This window comes from Ylistrum balloti, unplaced genomic scaffold (assembly GCF_031769215.1).
Source record: "Ylistrum balloti isolate Yb309-2 unplaced genomic scaffold, AGI_CSIRO_Ybal_v1 Utg370946, whole genome shotgun sequence".
NCBI classification, from domain to species: Eukaryota; Metazoa; Mollusca; class Bivalvia; order Pectinida; family Pectinidae; genus Ylistrum; species Ylistrum balloti.
In genome coordinates this window covers 1,059,841-1,082,673 of record NW_026782533.1, presented here as the reverse complement: position 1 = coordinate 1,082,673, position 22,833 = coordinate 1,059,841, and the positions used below count along the sequence as shown (strand labels likewise).

Sequence of the window (22,833 nt, the reverse complement as noted above, 5' to 3'; positions counted from 1 at the left end):
AGGCATCCAGTGTTTGTAACCAGAAGTTTGACCGCGGTCGGACAAACCGTAGACCATACAGAGGTGCGGGTAGAGGACACGGGGGCACTGGTAGAGGACACGACAGAGGAAGTGGTAACAAAAAGGTACATTATACCGAAAACCAGGATGCCAGTCAGGACAATATCAGTGAAATATTTGATCAGTGTACTGTGCAAGATGTTTTCAAAACTGACGTGTTTAACATCAAACATCACAGCGACAATGACTGGAAAGCACATCTCGATGTTAATAGTCAAACATTAACAGTTGAAATCGACAGCGGAGCGCGATGTAATGTTTTGTCAAAGGACTCTGCGAGCAAATTTCTGTCAGATTCCCAGATCGAGGAGAGCGATGTAATTATAAATGGCGTTAGCGGCAGACCGTTGAAAGCGTGCGGAATGGTAACCCTCCCATGCGCGTACAAATCAGTCAAGCGACTGGTCGAGTTTCAAATTTTGGACACTGTGACCAAAGTAAATCTACTAGGTAGAGAGGATTGTGTTCAGTTTGGACTCATAGCCAGGGTAAACGAAGTAGAGCTAACTATGGAAGGGATACTCCGTAGCTACGATGACGTCGTAGGTGACCAGATTGGGTGCATGCCGGGCGAGTACGAAATAAAGATAGACAAGAGTATTACACCGGTTATTCATGCGCCGAGACCAGTACCTGTTACCCTTCGCGAGCAAGTAAAGGCAGAGCTAGACAATCTGCAGAAATGTGGTATCATCTCTCCCGTGGAACATCCAACTGAATGGGTAAATAGCATGGTGTGCGTGAGGAAGAAAAACGGAAGAGTCAGAATATGCATTGACCCAGGAGACCTTAATAAGGCCATACTCCGTGAACACTATCCAATGAACAGTATTGATGATATTGTAACTCGCGTACACGGCAGCAAATACTTCTCAACCCTTGACGCTAACATGGGATACTATCAGATAAAGTTGTCAGAACAAAGTTAATTTCTAACCACATTCAACACGCCGTTTGGGCATTACCGGTACCTACGTTTACCTATGGGTCTGAAATGTGCTGGAGAAGTTTTCCAACGCGAAATGATTACACAGTTTGGCAACCTGGATGGTGTTGAGGTAGTGGTGGACGATGTGCTGGTACACGGTAAGACAATTGAAGAGCACAATGCCCGTTTAGAGAAAGTCTTGAGCAAGGCTAGGTCCGCCAACCTCAAACTAAACAAAGACAAGTGTATATTGGCTAAACCAGAAGTCGATTATGTGGGTCACAGACTAACTGGAGACGGAGTCAAACCAACTCAGAAGAGAGTTGGGGCGATCATGCGTATGAGAGACCCGGAGAACCACAATGAGTTGGAAACAATTCTTGGAATGTTGGCATATGTATCAAAATTTATACCAAATTTGAGTGAGCTCAATGCGCCACTTCGTGAGCTGAAACAAGCCAAAGAGTGGGAATGGACGGACCAAGCGAAGGAAGCGTTCCAGAACATAAAGAACACGCTAACTTCAACAAAGGTATTGAGGTACTATGATGTACACAAACCGGTAAGAGTGACTGTAGACGCGTCTATGAAAGGATTGGGCGCAGCGATCATTCAAGAGGATGGAGTTGTGGCATACGCATCAAGAGCCCTCACACCAGCTGAACAGCGTTACGCGCAAATTGAGAAAGAGATGCTAGCGGTAGTTTTCGGTTGCGAACGGTTTCACAAACTGCTGTACGGAAAATCTGACGTTACCATTGAATCGGATCATAAGCCGCTTGAAACATTATGCGGAAACCGATACACAAGGCGCCGATGCGTTTGCAAAAGATGCTACTCAAATTACAGCCATATGAGTTTGAGTTGACATATGTTCAAGGAAAACACATAGGACTAGCTGACTGTCTCAGCAGACTACCGTTAGATGAGGTCGGTGAAAAGCCAATCGACGATGAAATGATGGTTCTGACTGTAGAGGCTCTATCGTGTGGTAACCATGACACGATTGCCAAGGCAACCCGAGAGGACAACCAGTTCAAGGTCCTCAAACAAGTCATATGCCAGGGTTGGCCACAGGATAAGGGAGATGTGCCTTTTGAAGCACTACCATTCTGGGACTATCGTGACGAACTTTCTACATACAACGGAGTTGTATATCGTGGGGAACGTGTGTGCATTCCTACTGACCTGAGGGCGGCAACCCTCAAAACAATTCATAGTTCACACTTGGGGATCGTCAAATGCAAACAGAGAGCCAGGGAATTAGTTTTTTGGCCTGGCATGAATAAGCAGATAGAGGACGTTGTAGGTAGATGCAGTGCATGTCTCACGTACAGGAACAAGATGCCCAGGGAACCGATGATAATCCACCCTGTGCCATCACTCCCATGGAGCAAGGTAGGGACCGATCTTTGCGAGCTCAATGGCAAAACCTACCTGGTGCTAGTTGACTATTATTCCAATTTCATTGAGGTAGCACCACTTAAAGATACTAGGACAAGTACAGTCATTAGACACATGAAGGAAAACATTGCCCGTTACGGAATCATGGACACTCTAGTCAGCGACAATGGTCCACAGTATTCGAGCGCAGAATTCAAGGCATTCACGTCTGTCTATGGAATCAACCACCTTATGTCATCTCCATTACATCAGCAGGCAAACGGATTGGCGGGGAAGGCAGTCCAAATGGTAAAAAACATCATAAAGAAATGCACAGAATGCGGGGATGACATATATTTGAGTTTGTTAGAACTACGTAACACACCGCGCGATGAGGAGACAGGTTCTCCAATGCAGAGACTGATGGGAAGACGAGGGAAGACTCTCTTACCTATTACACCGAATCTCCGGAAACCTCAAGTTTCTGACCCGAGTAAGGTGACATCAAAACTTGTGGCTCACCGCCAACAGCAGAAATATTATTATGACTGGAATACGAAGGACAGGAAAGAAATCGGACCTGGTGACGCGATTCGTATTCAAACCCCTTCAGGGTGGAAACCTGCCGAAGTTGTAGGGAAAGCAAGAACACCACGATCATATATCGTCAAAGCAGGCGACAGCGCGAGAGAATACAGGCGCAATACAGAACACCTCATGAGAACGCGTGAAGAACCGCACAAAATCGTCGCGAATGAACCAAAGGTCGCGCAGCCATACAGTTTAGTGCCAGGAAACCAAAACCCAAAGATACATGTAGCACCAGACGCGATCGGTTCAGGATACGCGCCGTGTAGTCCAAGAAGAGACAGTAGCACAAAATGTGTTAACCCTCCAAGGGATGTGCCAAAGGTCGCGAAAAACGAGATCCGAACGCGGTCGGGACGCGAGAGTAGGAAACCAAAATACCTTGATGACTTTGTAAGGATATAGACTCATTGAGTGTACTGCACGCGAGTGACTCATTGACATATTATCCATTAATAATAGTTTGTGTTGACAATTTGGTAGTTTAGCTTAATTTAGTTGTTTTATATATGACCAAGTCTAGTCAGTTATGTTTTATTTTGGTATAGTTGTGATAATTAAGCACTTAATTGACAGGTTGAGGTCATGGACAGGTTCAACTTCTGTAGGCATACAAAATGTACAGTGATTAGGGATATAAATGTGCTGATCATTTTTAATTCCTTATAGACCAGTATTGAACTATTTTTTTTGATGTAATGATTACAGCAATGTCTGATGTTAAAAAATATAACGAAAGAGGATGCAATGTACAATGCCGACATGTTTGGAGTCCGGTGTGGTTATTGCAGTGGATGGCTGAGGTTTGATGAAACAATGGCCCTAATAATTAGTCACCTGTTAAGACGTACATTGATATAAAAATACAACAGGACATTTTTTTTTTTTTTTTTTACTTTCTAAAAATGTTTAATTGTTTAAATACGCTTAATACTATAATATATACATTTTGTATCTATATATCCACTTTTTGTTAAAGAGATTTTGCTTTTAGATATAATATAGTGATTAATCTGTTTCTAGTGGATAATGTTATACATATTCATAGAAATTTCTCTGTTAAATTCCTAAACCGCACTAGTGCGTCATTGCTGTTTGCCATTTCCTCTATCAGTTATTGCTGCCTCAGGTATGTTTGTTCATCAATTCACAACGTAGAACGAAATGAATGAATTTCCCCCCGGGGCATCTCTAAATGAGTTGTTATAACTAGACTCGGGTCTTTTCAAACAACTTGATATCCGCTGGACAAGTCACAAAAGTAATGGCTAGTCTTTTATTTTCACATTTTCTAAGAACAGGAGGAAATACAACCAAAAAAAAATTGACCAATCATTGTGCAAGACACAATTGGGATGTTCACCTGAGCTTAGTGATTGCTCGTGTGTAAACTGGTGTGTGTGTGTGTGTTATAATTGGACCTGCCTACTTTCACGCATGTATGGATGAATAGACTGATAGAGGACATATTATCATTAAACCTATGTAAATACACTTCATTTCTCGAGCTATTACCACGTGGAGTAGCTGGACTCGCGGTAAATATTTGACTTGCACTGTAGGTTTGTGAGCTCAAACTATTCTTTAATATATAGGCGCTGTAATGCTTATGGTGGATTCCATTTACATCATTTCATGCCTAGAACAAGTTTTACTCAATATAGCCGGGAACTAAATATGTGTAACAGGATTTACAAGTGTCACCTGTAAAATTCATTCGTGGAATGACAGAAATATCTTCATTAACGTGGAACGGGAGGCGGTGTCAGACACTAGAATATATCCTACACAAATATAACGCACGTTATTTTGTTGTATATCGCGGAAATTAAGCAGTTGTACGCTACATATTTTAGAATCTTATTTTCGTAAAAGTGTTTTAGAGTTGCCGAGCTAACACTGTCACTGGTGTTATTGAAGTAAGAATATCTGCCGTTGTTGCAATCATTTAATTCAAATTGAGCAATCATTGCCCATCATGAGTGGAGATAGATGTTTTGCGTCCGTTTGTATCCTAGCAGTGTGTCTTCTCGTCAATGTCTGTCTGTCATCCGCGTTCAACCTGACGGTGTTGCACACAAATGATATACATGCACGTTATGAGGAAACCAATAAGTACAGTGGAAGTTGTTCTGATAACAATTGTTACGGAGGACTTGGCCGTCTGAAGACAAAGATTGAGGAGTTCCGAGCTGCTGTACCTAATACAATCTTACTGGATGGAGGAGATATGTATCAAGGTACCATCTGGTTCAACCAATTTGGCGGAGCACTCAGCGGCTTCTTTGCAAACTTTCTAGGCTATGATGCTATGGTAAGTATGAAATTTGTAGAATTGCATGTCAAATTACGTATTGTTATTATTATTATTATCATTATTATTATTATTACATTTTTAACAGCCCGTCAACACATAAAAGTTCATTAGGGCCATCAAACGGTAAAACACACAACGATCAAACTACCGTTATGAAAGTTCTGTAAGTTCAAATGCATTGTAAATATTCAAGTATCATCAAAAACATCATCTTTATTTGATTGTATAGAGTATAATACTGACAGTTTTATAAAGATTCATGCCGTTTCAACTTGGAATAAAAAAAACTTAATGATTGAACGAATCTTCTCGACATATACTTTTCAAATTGAATTTGACGTATACCAGTTATTGATGTTAAATATATTCTGGTGGATGTTGTGTTGAATGCCAATTGTTAGTTATAACGAACCTCCACACTCTCTACGAGAGATATTGTTTTGTTTTGCATTTGTTTTGTCACACGTCGAAGCTTGTTCTTCAAGAGTTAATTCATCCGATAGTACACTGGCACGGTTCCTTAGTATTACTGACGCAGTCCTATAAGGACAAAACAGCTGTATGATGTAGTTTGATCATTGGACTCTACGTCTCTACTCTCTTTAATCATCAATCTGTTTGTAGTGGTGTACTTTTTACGGAGTGTTCCCGGAACGCATACATGTCCATGGAAATGGGTAGAAACATCAAAGGGAGGGTAATTATAATCTGTTTCTTATAGGTACTGCATTTACCTGAGATATTTTACCTGTGGATCTACCTGTGATTTTTACAGATATTACAGATGTATCATTATAAATCAACAATTAATTATTGATATTTTGTCTCTTAATACTTCAGTATTGCAGTCAGAAAGTGCATGTATACATGCACATGTCCTTTTAAAAAGTGAATCAACTTCTTACTGTGTCAAATTGATAAATAATAAATCTACGCATAATCATTTACATAATCATGTAAAGGTCCGCATGATTACCTATTGGTCTAAATTGTTACAGGCACATGATTGCAAGTACTCTTCTATTTTATATACTGTTTTATATAAAAGTAACATTAGAAATGGTATAACTAGTCTGTGACTGTTATATATCAGAAAAATCTTGAATGAATGTGGTTTAAGCTATATATAGGATACGCAAAGCACTATAAATGTAAAGGTAGAATGGTTAATGTTGACTGTTAAACAGATTTTAAAAGACCAGTATATTCAAAAATGGAAAAGCGATTTTTACATGATTCGTATGGTTGAGTGCCTGATTCGTCCATCTACCATATATATGAGGTGGTATGATAACTGAATTTCTGTTGTTAATGATAAATAGTACCGGACGTCTGTGTATCAACAACATTGCCGTTTGTCTGGTTATGGGAGCACGTTACCCTTAACCTTAAACGAGATATAATCAACCAGTACTTAGCCATCGAGTATCCGGGATACCGCAAAATAGGTAAGTGCTATTTGTACCTAGTTAGTATAATGCCTTTTCCCCAAAATATCTGTTTACTGATTTCAGAAAACCTACTTTTTACGTTCAAGTATATCTCTCTTCAAACCGTCGTCTCTGATCACGATTCCGGATTGATATGCTAATGAACCAGCTTGTATTCGTGTTCTCAATTTTAACTGGAAGCAAACTTCAGGTAGGATTGTTATAGAATCCTATTGAACTGATCTGTGTTGACTCTGTGGGACGCATTGACCCGGTAATTCTCGAGGTGATGGTAAACGCGCAATGAATATCTTATCATGACAGACACATTGTTGTTGAGTTAAAAATGCTATTAAAAGTTTCATCCATCGTCCTTCATATGCCACCTCTTTCCTATACATGTGGGTGTTTATATTGCACATGCAGATATTGCCTTTTAAGAAATACATTTGCGGATTTTTAAACCTGTGATAAACAGTATCTACATTTATACCATGTTTACTTGTGTAAAATTATTTGTCGTTAACATATGCGTGGAATTATAATTGAAAAAAAACCATTACATATCATACCTTACCCAAGTGCTTCTGCTACATTCAAGATCAAAGAACTTAAAATTCCATGAAAATAAGATAAGTCTTTTAAGGAAGATACAGTTGTGGCAATATACTGCACATACGCACGATACAGTATCGTTCGGTGCGGTTTGGTGAAAACTTTGGTGCGTTCCCACAACGGTACTAACGAGAATATGGGTCTAATATTAAAGCAGGTTACAAGAAAATCATAAGTCCTATCTTACTATCAATATACACTAGAACATAGCTGTTTGAACAATACATATCTAAGTGAACGTTAGATAGTGATTGTTAATTCCATTCTGGTGAAAAAATTGACGATATTGGTAAAAACATTGACAGGGAAATACAAATTTAATCATCATACAAACTTTAACGATTTTACTTGCCGTATTTGTGTCAAACCCTTCATTTTGTTTTTCTATTTTTGTACTGTGTTCAGTTTGTTTTGTTTAAACTGGTGCCTATGTATCAACGTACCCGAAATCAGTTTTATAAGAAGGTCATTCAAAGTTTATGTACTTGTAATGGAATAAGACAGCTCTTTTTATTTAACTTTTGACCCACTTATTTATGACTGCAAGAGAGGGGAAACCGGCAATTTGTCTTTTCTATCGGTTAAAATTGGTATCGGTATTGTGCAGCATGTCACGGTGTACTTGTAAACATGACATATATAGACACCACACAATAATACCATTCTAAACGGTGGAATGGTATCAGATTGTCGAGAAATGGATAGCTATGGAATGCAAAACTCGTTGAACTGGATTTGTTTGCTTTTTTCTGACATAAGCTCGAAAATTATATCTCTATTAAGGGCGTTTAGTATGAAGAGATAAATTATACAGGGCGAATTTCAAGTAAAATGGAACAGAAATGTAATATTCGTTTACAGGTGTTATTACAAAAGTTGGTCCTTCCGATTACTATCGTACAAAGTATGATATTTCGTACGATGTTTATGTAATACCTTATCTGACATTGTGAAGACATTATTGAAGTTATCTGACGCTGTTAAAAGTATCTGACACTGTTGAAGGTATCTGACATTGTTGAAGTTATCTGACATTGTTGAAGGTATCTGACATTGTTGAAGTTATCTGACATTGTTGAAGGTATCTGGCATTGTTGAAAATATTGTTTAAGTTATTTGATATTGTCAAAGCTATCAGACATTGTTGAAGTTATCTGACATTGTTGAAGTTATCTGACATTGTTGAAGTTATCTGACACTGTTGAAGGTATCTGACATTGTTGACATTATCTTACACTGATGAACTTATCTGACATCGGGAAGACATTGTTTAAGATATCTGGCATTGCTGAAAACATTGTTGAAGTTATCTGGCATTGTTGAAGTTATCTGGTATTGTTAAAGGTATCTGGCATTGTTGAAAATATTGTTTAAGTTATTTGATATTGTCAAAGCTTTGTTGAAGGTATCTGACAAGGTTAAAGGTATCTTATCACTGTTGAAGGTATCTGACATTGTTGAAGGTGATTATCTGACATCGGGAAGACATTGTTTAAGATATCTGGCATTGCTGAAAACATTGTTGAAGTTATCTGACATTGTTGAAGGTATCTGGTATTGTTAAAGGTATCTGGCATTGTTGAAGGTATTTGACATCGTTGAAGCTATCTGACATTGTTGAAAATATTGTTTAAGTTATTTGATATTGTCAAAGCTATCAGGCATTGTTGAAGGTATTTGACATTGTTGAAGTTATCTGACATTGTTGAAGGTATCTGACAAGGTAAAGTTATCTGACATTGTTGAAGGTATTTGACATTGTTGAAGGTATTTGACATTGTTGAAGTTATCTGACATTGTTGAAGCTATCTGACATTGTTGAAGGTATCTGACATTGTTGAAGGTATTTGACATTGTTGAAGTTATCTGACACTGTTGAAGTTATCTGACACTGTTGAAGGTATCTGACACTGTTGAAGGTATCTGACATTGTTGAAGGTATCTGACACTGTTGAAGGTATCTGACATTGTTGAAGGTATCTGACATTGTTGAAGGTATTTGACATTGTTGAAGTTATCTGACATTGTTGAAGCTATCTGACATTGTTGAAGTTATCTGGCATTGTTGAAGGTATCTGGTATTGTTAAAGGTATCTGGCATTGTTGAAGTTTAAGTTATTTGATATTGTCATATCTGTTGAAGGTATCTGACATTGTTGAAGGTATCTGGCATTGTTGAAAATATTGTTTAAGTTATTTGATATTGTCAAAGCTATCTGACATTGTTGAAGGTATTTGACATTGTTGAAGTTATCTGACATTGTTGAAGGTATTTGACATCGTTGAAGGTATTTGACATTGTTGAAGTTATCTGACATTGTTGAAGGTATCTGACAAGGTAAAGATATCAGACATTGTTGAAGGTATTTGACATTGTTGAAGTTATCTGACATTGTTGAAGCTATCTGACATTGTTGAAGGTATCTGACATTGTTGAAGGTATTTGACATTGTTGAAGTTTTCTGACACTGTTGAAGTTATCTGACACTGTTGAAGGTATCTGACACTGTTGAAGGTATCTGACATTGTTGAAGGTATCTGACACTGTTGAAGGTATCTGACATTGTTGAAGGTATCTGACATTGTTGAAGGTATCTGACATTGTTGAAGGTATTTGACATTGTTGAAGTTATCTGACATTGTTGAAGCTATCTGACATTGTTGAAGTTATCTGGCATTGTTGAAGGTATTTGACATTGTTGAAGGTATCTGACATTGTTGAAGGTATCTGACATTGTTGAAGGTATCTGGTATTGTTAAAGGTATCTGGTATTGTTAAAGGTATCTGGCATTGTTGAAGTTTAAGTTATTTGATATTGTCAAAGCTATCTGACATTGTTGAAGGTATCTGGTATTGTTAAAGGTATCTGGCATTGTTGAAAATATTGTTTAAGTTATTTGATATTGTCAAAGCTATCTGACATTGTTAAAGGTATCTGGTATTGTTAAAGGTATCTAGCATTGTTGAAAATATTGTTTAAGTTATTTGATATTGTCAAAGCTATCTGACATTGTTAAAGGTATCTGGTATTGTTAAAGGTATCTGGCATTGTTGAAGGTATCTGGTATTGTTAAAGGTATCTAGCATTGTTGAAAATATTGTTTAAGTTATTTGATATTGTCAAAGCTATCTGACATTGTTGAAGGTATCTGACATTGTTGAAGGTATCTGACATTGTTGAAGTTATCTGGCATTGTTGAAGTTATCTGACATTGTTGGAGGTATTTGACACTGTTAAAGTTATCTGACATTGTTGAAGTTATCTGGCATTGTTGAAGTTATCAGACATTGTTGAAGGTATTTGACATTGTTGAAGGTATCTGACATTGTTGAAGGTATCTGGCATTGTTGAAAATATTGTTTAAGTTATTTGATATTGTCAAAGCTATCTGACATTGTTGAAGTTATCTGGCATTGTTGAAGTTATCTGACATTGTTGGAGGTATTTGACACTGTTAAAGTTATCTGACATTGTTGAAGTTATCTGGCATTGTTGAAGCTATCAGACATTGTTGAAGGTATTTGACATTGTTGAAGGTATCTGACATTGTTGAAGGTATCTGACATTGTTGAAGTTTAAGTTATTTGATATTGTCAAAGCTATCTGACATTGTTGAAGGTATTTGACATTGTTGAAGGTATTTGACATTGTTGAAGGTATCTGACATTGTTGAAGGTATCTGACATTGTTGAAGTTATCTGACATTGTTGAAGGTATCTGGCATTGTTGAAGGTATCTGACATTGTTGAAGTAATTTTTGTACGGTATTGGTGTAATATATATTGGCGTAAAGATAATCATATAAAAGAAAAAAAGAAAATTTTGAAAAACGTACGTAATCTGGAACTAGTTAAGATAACTTGTATTTAGTCATCTTATTATGTTACTTTAGTCATATGCCATTTCCTCCGGACTAATAAAACTGTTTCATTTCATTTAAGCATTTCGCTATGTCAATAAGAAAGTGTTTTGTCGAAGACTGTATAAAAGTTCCTTCTTTGAAGACCGGTATATTTACTACAGCAATTCAGTTTACCTTTAGACTCACCTTCAATATAGAGCACAAGCTGGTTGATCAGAACAAATCACCTTTCTATTTATCCCGTGCACAATATATTTGGCAATGTTCCTTTATTCTGATGTAACGACAATCAATCCTGCCGACTTGATACGAATTGTTTTGATCGTTGAAACGTTTCATACCGACGAAGATATATACTATGTCAAAAGCGCTTTATTGACAATGAATGTTTAAGGAGTGTTATTTTACTGCTCTAAAAGGAAAATTAGAACTCAGTTCTTTTAAAGACATCCATGATAGACAATTATTTTTTTCAATCTTTCGGTACAACATTTAGACTTTAACCTTTCGCAAATAGCAATTTTTGTATGACCTCCAAACAGATTATTGGTCGTTTCAAACTAGATATAATGATTTCACGTTTTTGCATAAATGTACGAGGTTGTATTTAGCATTGATGAAAATAAAAGGCAATCACACACAATAAATGCATACATTCGAGAAGAGTTATAAAGTATTCAAAACAAGTTTCTTCTCCTGTGAAAGATGTGTTTTGTTCAAGACGTGAAGCAACTTAGCTTCTGTGGAGAATAAGTTACCAATGAATGCTAACATCCACAGATATTCCTTAGATATCCAGATCAGTCTTGAATCTCTTTTTATACACTTTTGGAAGATAATAAAAACAGATACTATCGTGAAGTTTGAACACAACGACTCATAATTTTCGCACATGTTTGAATTCTTTGAATTGTATGTCGGTTTAAGGTTCAATGATAATTTATATACAATAATTTCTTGTGTTCATACAATCTTTTAAATATTTTACCTTTGTTGTCAAATAACTTTGTAACTTTTATATTGTTTGTTACGCAGTATCTACGGAGATCAAAACAGTTTTATCTCCGCTGCCCTGATTCTTCTTTAGTTAGCATCACATTACATTGATGTAATCTGGGTTTACATGGTTGTCGTGTACACAAGACAGAAAATATTAATGTTTCCTTGACATCTGATATGTTTCTTTTTATGAATCGGCGCTTGAATTTCTTTTAAATTTTCACATTTATCATTTGAAATGACGACTGAGGTTTCTCTTTCTCCTGATAGACAAGGTCAGTCATTGAGTTTAGAAGCGGCATTCCTCTCGCCTCACCAGTAACATTCGTATGCCAGATGTAAAAATAGGTCTTAGATATCTATTACAAATGGTGCACACATGTTGCATTTTAATCATCGGCAGTGGGTTTGCCTGTGGCGCACAGAAAATGAAATGATTTTGTAAAGATATATCGACTGATATACTTGTTCACATATATGTCAGTTTTAAAACCATATATGTCGGTTATAAAAAAAGTATTTATCGGTTTCAAAAATCATATTTATCGGTTTTAAAAATCGTATTTATCTGCTTTTAAGAAACATAAAATGTTGGTTTTCAAAAACTTATTTATCGGTTTTAAGAACGTATTTGTCGGTTTTAAAACAGTAAAAGCAAGGGTTAAGGTTGAATTGTTTGTATCGAAATGAAAAAAATTGGGTTCAACGGAGGAGGTATATGTCGAACACCTTCGACTTTAGATTTTTCAAGGCAGTATAAAAATAGAATAAAAATAACAAATAAGAAATAATGGCGGTAAACATTTGCAGACAATTTATTAGAGAGAAACAGGCATCTCAACAATGAGGGCTAATAACATCAGCACGGAGGCGGAAGAAAAGATACAAGAATGAATAAGGCCAGGTGTTCGAGAAGAGTAAGCGTCTGATGCTCAGATGCTGTAATGACAACATCCAAGTTTTTGTAAAATGAAGTGATGAATTCCTCCTCTATCGGAATATTTTCAGGCCCTCGGTAACCATGAGTTTGACCGGGGTATCTCTGGTCTTATCCCCTTCTTGGACAACACAACATTTCCTGTCCTTAGTAGTAACATAGAGGACTCTATGGAACCCTCCATTCAGGGAAAGTATGCTAAATCCACTGTGCTGTCTGTCGGCGGGAAACAAATCGGGGTCATTGGGTACACTACCAAGGACACAACAATTATTTCCAATCCAGGTAGTAAGATTTATACTAGATATTTATCAATCGAAATATTAAAGACAAAAAAACATATGGATTAGTATTGCTTTGCTGTTGCTGTAGGTATGTTCCATAGTCAATATACCGTACAAAATGTAGATAGAAATATTAACAAAATTTATTCAAATGCCAGAATATATATTGAAAGGTTATGGAGGTAGCTATGTATGCTCACTTGTGATACATTATTCTTGTGTATGATATTGTTTTATGATATGTTTACGAAGTACAACTTTAGTTCAAATTATGGAGGACACGAAATGTATTTACGCTATCAATCATTGTCTATTTATGATATGCAGTTTAACACGAAGTCACATAAAGTACCCGATGTTATGATCTTGCATTACTGAAAAAACAACACGCAATTCTGTGTAGTTAAGCTGATATAGAGCACTATGTCAATATATCTTCGTCGGTGTGAAAAATTTCAAAGATCAAGAAAATTCGTGTCAAGTCGGCAGGATTTATTGTCGTTACATCAGAATTAAAAAAACATTGCCAAATATATTGTGCTTGGCATGATGACAATCGTGTAAAGTTTCATTATTCCTCATATGAAATAGAAACTCATTTAACATCCTTTATTTTTCAATAAGGGTCATTGACCTTCAATGATGAAATCACGTCAGTAAGGGCAGAGGTGACACGTCTCCAAGGTCAAGGTATTAACATCATCATCGCTGTTGGACACGCTGGATACGTAGTGGACAAACAGATGGCGACAGAAGTGGACGGACTGGACATCATAGTAGGAGGTCACAGCAACACTTTTCTGTATACGGGTAATGAAAACAAAACCTTTTTTTATACAGGTGCACCCATTAACGTCTTTCTCAATGCAGTTAAACACAACATCTTTCTGTAAACAGGTAAACCCAACAACTCACTATATACAGGAAATCACAACAACACCTTTGTGTGCAAGTTGACACATCAATCCTTTCTGCATAAAGCTAGACACGAAACACTTTTTTTAAAAGATAAACTAAATTTTTCTGTATACAGGTAAACACAACACTTTTCTGCATAGATAATCACAACAACCTCTTTCGGTATACAGTTAATCACAAAACACATTTCTGTATACAGGTAAACAGCAATCATTTTCGGTACAGATAAATACAACACCTTTCTTTAGAAAGTAAACGAAAAAAGACATTTTTGTATACAAGTAAACACAACACGATTTTGTTTACAAGTAAACACAACACCTTCCTGCGCAGGTAATCACAACGACCTCGTTTAGTATAGAGTTTATTACAAAACACGTTTTTGTATACAGGTAAACACAGCAATGCTTTTCTGTACAGATAAATATAACATCTTTCCTTAGAAACAAGCACAACAACACGTTTCTGTATAGTGGTAAACACAGCAATATCTGTCTTTACAAATAAACATAACATCTTTCTTTATACAGATAATCAAAAACACCTTTCTTTGTGAAAGCAAACAACACGTTTCTGTATACTGGTTATTTTAAAGCACCCTATAGTATACAGGTATTTCACTTTTACGTAATCTGAAACACATCAACTACTGATGCATTCTATCACATACAATGACCCTGGCTGACAACGAGCTGTGAAATCAATTCAAATCAAATCTTTGGTGGTCTTTCACAATACGAAGAATCACAGTAGCGGGAACATATAACGATTAGATTTAGAAAGCAATTTAACGGCATTGTGAAAAAAACTAACCGCCAATCAATGAGCTCTGTTATTAATCTAAAAATAATTTGCCCTATCAACCTTTAGATACACACATGTATATTTTAGGTGACGCCCCTTCTAACGAATTTCCTGTAGCTGCCTACCCTACCGTAATAACACAGACGAATGGAAACACCGTGCTGGTCGTTCAAGATTACGCCTACGGCAAATACCTTGGTGTTCTTAACGTCACTTTCGATGACCAAGGACAGATAACTCAGTATGCAGGGAATCCGGTTCTTCTGGATTCAAGTGTGCCTAAAGGTGGTTATTTTATCGAATGTTTATTTGCAATTTATTGCATGATTTACCGCAAATTGCTCCCATGTTCTTTCATCCTCGAATTGGTGGTGATAAAGCATAAAATATACACAGGTTGTTTAAAGATTTCAAACAATTCCCTTGACCGATTTGCAGGATGCAGATGTTGACATTGTGTTTTTGATACACGTGTTGATAGTTTTAAAAGTTTATAAAAAACAATACGTGCAATCTCTAATGGATGGCTTTTCGATTAGTTATCATATATACTGTTATACAAAACCTTCTTTTTCACAATTAATAACATAAACGTAAGTGTTTGAAAGAATTTTTTAAAAGATAAGACATTTATCCTGTAACTGGGGCTGCTATCATTGGGATACATCTGCCACATACATTTTCGCTGTGACGGAAAATCAATTTATTTTAATACATGCATTAAATCAACAGAATTCCCTTCTAAATTTACTTAAATCTAACGTTTAATAGTATAACTAATTGTTGAATCAAGTTATTGTATATACTGCATTGAACAGATATATTAACGAAAATTCATAAAATCGTTGCCATATTCATAGACGCTTGGAACTACATGTAAATTTCCGCGTAACGTCCACGTAAAGTAAACAAAGATTGAACAACAACGCTGTTGAAATTGTGGTAGACTGATATTTTTAATCGATGTTGAAGGATAAATAGAATACATGGTTGCTATCTTAAAATATATGCTTCATTTTGGCTCGGGATAGAAAGACAAAAGGGTCTCGCCAAAGGCACGTCACTTTTGTCTTCCTTCACCCTCGCCATAATACAGCTTATGTTTTAAGACACTGACCATGCATTCTCTATATCTTAAATCTGCAAAAAGGTTAGACTTGAAATTATAAAATTATATGCTTTAAAAGTGTTGATCTCAACTATTAAACAGGATATCTTTTTTTGGTTCAGATATGACTCTTGTAATATATTTTGATATAGATTCCCATATAATGTGCTCACACATACAAGGAATATTCATTTCATATATCTGATCGCTTGTGCCAGTATTGAGTCATAAATGTATGATACAACCACGAACGTAAAAGTGTTTTTCTTTGTCTTCATTTCCATATCAAGTTGATTATGTAGTCAGTTCAGCTTTCAGTCAACCAAACATCCATCAGATTGAAAACGCGGTAGTGGAAAAAACGGGAACGTTATGGCATAATTAAAAATATCATTGATTTAGAATACAAATATAGCAATACTCATTAACCTTCTAAGTGATTCCGTCGACAAAAGAAGATTACATTTTGTGCTTTGATTACCAGTAGACTCATAATTGTAATAGATGTATCTTATGTTTTCATTGTTCCCAGAAAATCATAAAAGACGACAAATACAATGTAATTACAAGTCGCCATTGAGCTTTCATTGATCGGTCATCAGGTCTGTAGAGGTCTGATGTAAGCTTTTTTGTCTGGGTCTATCATATATTGTTGTAATTATTTGTACGGGCCGATCAATGGCATGGTCCCGGCGTACCATCGCTTGTCGCTAATGTCAGGTTTGTCATGATGTTTGTACATCATGTCTCTTGGGGTTCGATGTAAATGAGAACATAGCATACAAAGTCAACACGAAATAGTTCACCATGAACAAGCACGTATTTTTTTAAAATTGAAAATCAGTTTCTGGATAATCACATAATTTTGTCTCCTTTTGGTATTTCAGATATGTAAGGTTGTTTAAAAAGCATATCAAATGTGAATGCATCACTGATGTTTCAATCTCAAACTTTGAGATATTTTATGGGAGATACACGTCTTTTATGGCTAGAAATAATCAGCTGATAGATTGAGTCAAGTGACATTTTTGAAGTGTTTTTGACGTAATCGTCTATTAATTAAAACTTTGGTGAATATTGTAGAAGGTTGATATTTCCAAGAGCTATATATCGAAATTTTATGAGGAAGATAAATTTTGGTCTCCTATCATAGAATTCGTCAGCAATAGATACTAAATTGATAATTAATTCGGTACGAAATATATATATTATAACGTGTTCGTTACAGACCCTGCAGCCAAAGTCCTACTTGACATATATAGGCCTGAAATCATCGCCTTCCAAAATAAGGTAGCTGGTCGTTCATTGGTTAGAATGGAGGGAGACAGACTGGTGTGCAGACGACAAGAGTGTAACATGGGAAACATGATTGCGGATGCCATGGTTTATCAAAATCTCCGACACGCCGACTCATTAGCGACGTCCAGGATCTTCATTGCGCTTGTTAATTCCGGTTCCATTCGCTCGTCCTTCGACCAAGGTAACAGATGAAATATTTGGGGTGAAAGTAGATAATAGTCGATGGACCTAGTATCATACATGTAATAATTATCATTTATTCTCATATTGATCTGAAATATAAGTGTTACCTACTTTTATCTGTCATAAAACACGCCAATCGTTATAACACAGGTAACATCACGTTTGCCAATATCATCGAAGTTCAACCATTCAGGAACACTTTGGAGACAATTCGCCTTCAGGGGCGCCATTTGCGCGCAGCTTTAGAGAACAGTGTGAGCCGCTGGAACACAGTTGATCCATCCGGTCGCTTCCTCCAGGTTTCAGGTAATAGTTTTTTCCACTGACTATGGTAAACCAGTCTCTATACAAAAGACACATAGATGGATAGCACCATTGACTACAAATTAAGAATTCAATACGGTAGAGACAAATAATGATATCTGCATCATATAGCTGTTTCCTCCTTCTAATAACACATGTCGAAATCTGAGAGCCTACGAGGTGGCCGCAGAGAATTCTAAGTGACAAAATGGTCAAAATCTTGATGAGGAGGTGCACTAGCCTAGTATTTCAAAATTTTGTTGTTGAAGTGTTGACTAGCCTGTTTTTAGTATAATGTTATCGGCAGAGGATTGCTGCTTATGGCATTCCAGTGTGACAGCGCTGTATATGTAGACACTGTTACCGTATGACGACTGTAAATACTATAGAGTGGACTTGCAACATCAGAAGGTTACAACAAAAAAAGGCCCACAAATTTCCCATATTTAATTTGTTAAATCGAATACCTATTGTCTTTGTAAAAGATATTTCTTACAATTACTCTTCGTTACTCAATCACACTGCACAAAATATCTAAATATCAATAGAAATAAGGATATTATGGAATCGTTCATAGCGCTCTATAATGAGACGCATGTCTTTATCTGTTTAGGTCTTCGAGTAACATATGACCTCAAGAAGGAAGTCGGAAGGCGGGTGGTGGATGTTCATGCCCTGTGTTCGGACTGTACAATACCAGAATACCTTCCGCTTGACGACACAAAAATGTACAGAATTATCTTATCTAACTTCATTGTACAAGGAGGGGACGGATATGACGTCATCAGGGACAACGCAGAACAGGAGCACATTTCTGGTAAGATCAAATGAAAAGAAAATGAAATGAAAAGATGGTGTCTTTAGCTTGTACGTGTGTCTGATGCAAATAACGATTCGATATAGCTTCATGACGTTGATGAATACATAAAAAATAAAATTGTACTTATAATTTTATTTCATTTCACTGAAACATGTATATCTGTTGTTACACCTATTTTAGCTAAATGTACAAGACACTTTTTCTAGAATCAAAGTGCAATATATTTTCAAATTTGAGCATCATTATCATAGATTCCTCATATCGATTTATCATTGTATCTCGAAATAAAGAAAACCAATCATATCAAAATAAAAATGTTAGAGGATTACTTTCCTACCATTCAAAATACAAAGCTAATATTAACATTTTTTTCTTATTCATGATAGGTGACCTTGATTCAGACGTAATGACGGAGTATATCCAGGAAATTTCGCCACTTTATCACGGACTAGAGGGGAGGATTAAGTTCATAAACGGAACTGAAATTGAGCAGTGTGTCGGGGCGGGAATTGCCACTCGTTCAGCAAGCTTGCTTACATTGATCACCGTAGTTATTTTGCAAAGCGTATTGACAAGATGATTTAGTTTTGATGTCTATGTATCTATGTATCACCAAATGTGTTAAAAGCCTGCTTCAAGTCAAGAACTATATTGATTTTTATGATGACGAAACTAAACAAAGATTATGAATTAAAAGCAGCAACGTTTTGTCGGGAAATTCCCCCCTCTGCTCTTAGCTTATTTGTTAGGAGGATTATATGTTTCTGTAGCTTAAGCATAGCCATTGCGCTGTTTCAGTATGCTGTACCTCTTGTTGATTGAAATTGGATTGGGCACAGAGAATAATAGGTGGCCTGACTAACTAGGAATATTTCTGTCTCTAACTGTAGTATATATTTGTTTGAACTGCTCAAAATCAGTATTTGTAAAATAATTCACAAGGATTACGTAGGCTCTAGAATTAATACACCCCCCCCCCCCCCCCCCAAAAAAAAAAAAAAAAATAAGAGTTGTCATTTGTTTATTTTATCTTTTATATGTATGCGAACGGTTCATCATTGCAAAACTGGCGAACTTTAGGAAACAAAACAGCTCATCTTACTTTTGTTGAAGTCCTTATTGTCATGGCTCGGTTTGTTCGTTGCGCTAGAGCTTAAAGGTCTAGGAACTGTTTTGATCTCAAGCATGGTCATAATTCTAATTCTACGTAAAATCTGTAATTAATGTAGTTTTAAAATCATTCATGTAGATCTTCATATTGATTTGGTTAGTTTTAACGGTATTTGATTTTCTGTGTCCAGTTAGTACTTGTTACAAGCAGATTTATCAAAGCTGTTTACGTCCTGATTGGGTTGTAATTTCCTGACGGGACTATAAATTACAGATGAAGCTCATCAGTTATACTAAGATATCTATGTACAGCATGTCAACACTACTATGATAGACAACCAAACTCACTTCACCCTCATAAATAATATTCTAATTTTGCATGAAAATCAATTCATCTGTTTTTGAAAATGAAATCTATTAGCTCTCAAACCATCAGCATTTCCAATTGAGATACTATTGTTTTCTGTGAATGATTTTTGTCTGTTATGTTTAAAAGCAATCAATTTATCTTTTTTTATTGTTATTCCCGGAAAAGATACAACGATATGACATACAATGTCTTCGCGCAGGAAGGCTTTCTTACTTCATTCATATCACTTACACCAGAATTACACATACTTTCTTATAATATTCACATGACACATTATTTTTAAATAATCAAATTTTTCATAGTATTCACATTACACATTATTTTTAAATAATCAATTTATAACCATTTTCAAGATATGAGAGACATTTTGAGTAACTTTTCTTTTATCGTGGTGTACATGTATGAACGAATGTGTCTTGGTTGTAAACTGAGAGGGAATCGGTGTCCATTGCTTTGTGTCTGAATAAACATTGTCACATGATACACAAATGAGTTCTTGGTAACACTGGGATACTTTGTGTCTATAAATCCTTTATTATGTACTGTATTATATTGTAAAACCAGAGAGGTATATTCTATTGTAATGTTTTATCTCGATTTCTAAAAGATGTTTATTCGTAAAACGTAATCGTTTCCTTGTTTATATATAACATTCATGACTTCTGTGGAACAATATCAAACTGAAACAAGTTTGTCAGCGTGCTGCTTATTAACATGAAACGCTATTAAAAGCTTTAGGAGGACGCGTTAGCTGTGTTGGCGAAAATGTAAGGCTACGTAACATTAGATGGTGTTTCAAAACTATTCTTTATTTACTTAATTGGAGAAGACCTGAAAATGGGTTCCATTTGATGAAAAAAGAAAACTGTCATGTCCTATTGACAATGACAGTCTGGAGTTGTTTCACATAAGAATAATACATCAAGCTATATATGAAAAGGTAAAAAGGTACAAATGTTCGTTTGACATATTAGATAACCGATTCTCATGAGAAACACTGATGACATCTGAGTGACAGTGTAAAGTGGTGCATGCTAAAATTACGCAACATGCACATCTGTGACGGACATGTGCAATATCTTGTTACTTAATTTTTAAAATCGGGGTATTCCAAGGGCTATTGTATGAAATTTGCCCTTGAAATCCTAAAAAGTTTAGGGCATGAATTGAAATGATATACACGGAATCCAAAAAACAGGTTTTTTAAAACTTTTGGTAACGATTTTGTGACAGATAGAGCAAACCGGTATACACTGTACATGATATTATGGAGAAATATATACCACATACTGTACACGAAAATAACGACGGCAACGACTCCAAACTAGAAAATAAAGAATATCATTGTGGTATATAGTTATTTGTTATTGATGCATTTAGAGTATATTCATCCGGATTTAATACCTGAAGTAAATAAAAGTTCAAGCAACATCTCGGAGTTGACGAAGAAAAACAGGGTTCTAGAGAGAGCAGGCTGATTATACTGAACACGCAGGCGCTTAAGATACCGGTTTTTATGAACACTTTTTAATGTGAATGTAGTTACATTGATAAAATGGAAAAATTAAAAGACAATTTGAGTATAGGTATTTTTATCGTAAACTATTGAACCAGAATTTTCCAAACAATTGATTTTGGTAACTGTATATCCATACTACTCGTCTATTGTGATCAAATAAGGGACAGTACTGTAACTTTACTGTCCTACAGGTAAGAGTTGAACCTCTTATCCTCCAATGTATAACCGTAGCTGGCGACTAACGTTGGAATCTTATTTCGTCTCTCTCAATTTTTTTTTTAAGAGTTGTCTATTTCCTAATTACTGCCTTGGCACCGACTCACTTCTTGATATATAGGTGTTTCTCCATTGTTGAAAGCTTTATGTTATCACTACAGCTTGCTGAAGCTGGGCGTTGTGATAGTGTAACGTCTGGTTTGCTAGTGTCAATATAATATGACTAGGTGGGATGTCCTGCCGAAAGCCTTCAGTAGGACTATTGATATTTAGGGTATAGGCACTATACGAACGTATCGCAGCCTCTCAAAAGCAACAAGAAAAATAACAAATGTTTACAAAATCATAAGCATTTTCGTCTGCACTAACCACACCTGCTTTGTAAACTTTGGTCAATCCAAGTAAGTAATGTCACGTTCTCAAATGAGAACAAGGTAAACAACAACGGAACAATCACGCCCAGCTCCGTATCGCTCGAAGAAATAGAATATTTCCCAATATGATCACTACGACGACTCCTAAAACATCCCCATAATTCTCATCAACCTGCATCTTTTGGAACCCTGTGTTACGCCTTTGTCCGTCAGTCGACGCCATCATCACGCAAGCAACACATACACTCACGGTGCATACATAGGGAGGCCGTCCTTAAATGACCATACATCTATAGGACTTTAAACAAAATGAAATCAAAGCTGAATCATTGCGACCTGAGTCGTATCCATGTTAGGTTACATGATATACATTTTATTAAGTAATAAATGGAAACACCGACAGT

General features: G+C 36.1%; 2 protein-coding genes across 2 annotated transcripts; both read left to right on the top strand.

Annotated features, from left to right (window-relative positions):
* Window positions 1-1,948: 1,948 nt before the first annotated feature.
* Window positions 1,949-3,364, top strand: LOC132559627 (uncharacterized). The gene has a single exon (XM_060224260.1). The coding sequence runs from the start codon at window positions 1,949-1,951 to the stop codon at window positions 3,362-3,364; it is 1,416 nt and encodes a 471-aa protein (XP_060080243.1).
* Window positions 3,365-4,937: 1,573 nt separating this feature from the next.
* LOC132559626 (snake venom 5'-nucleotidase-like) lies at window positions 4,938-19,420 on the top strand. Its single transcript, XM_060224259.1, has 8 exons — window positions 4,938-5,273; window positions 13,193-13,406; window positions 14,030-14,215; window positions 15,215-15,412; window positions 17,464-17,715; window positions 17,868-18,023; window positions 18,634-18,837; window positions 19,227-19,420. Exons 1-8 carry the CDS (start codon window positions 4,938-4,940, stop codon window positions 19,418-19,420), a joined length of 1,740 nt encoding a protein of 579 aa, XP_060080242.1.
* The last annotated feature ends 3,413 nt before the right edge of the window (window positions 19,421-22,833 follow it).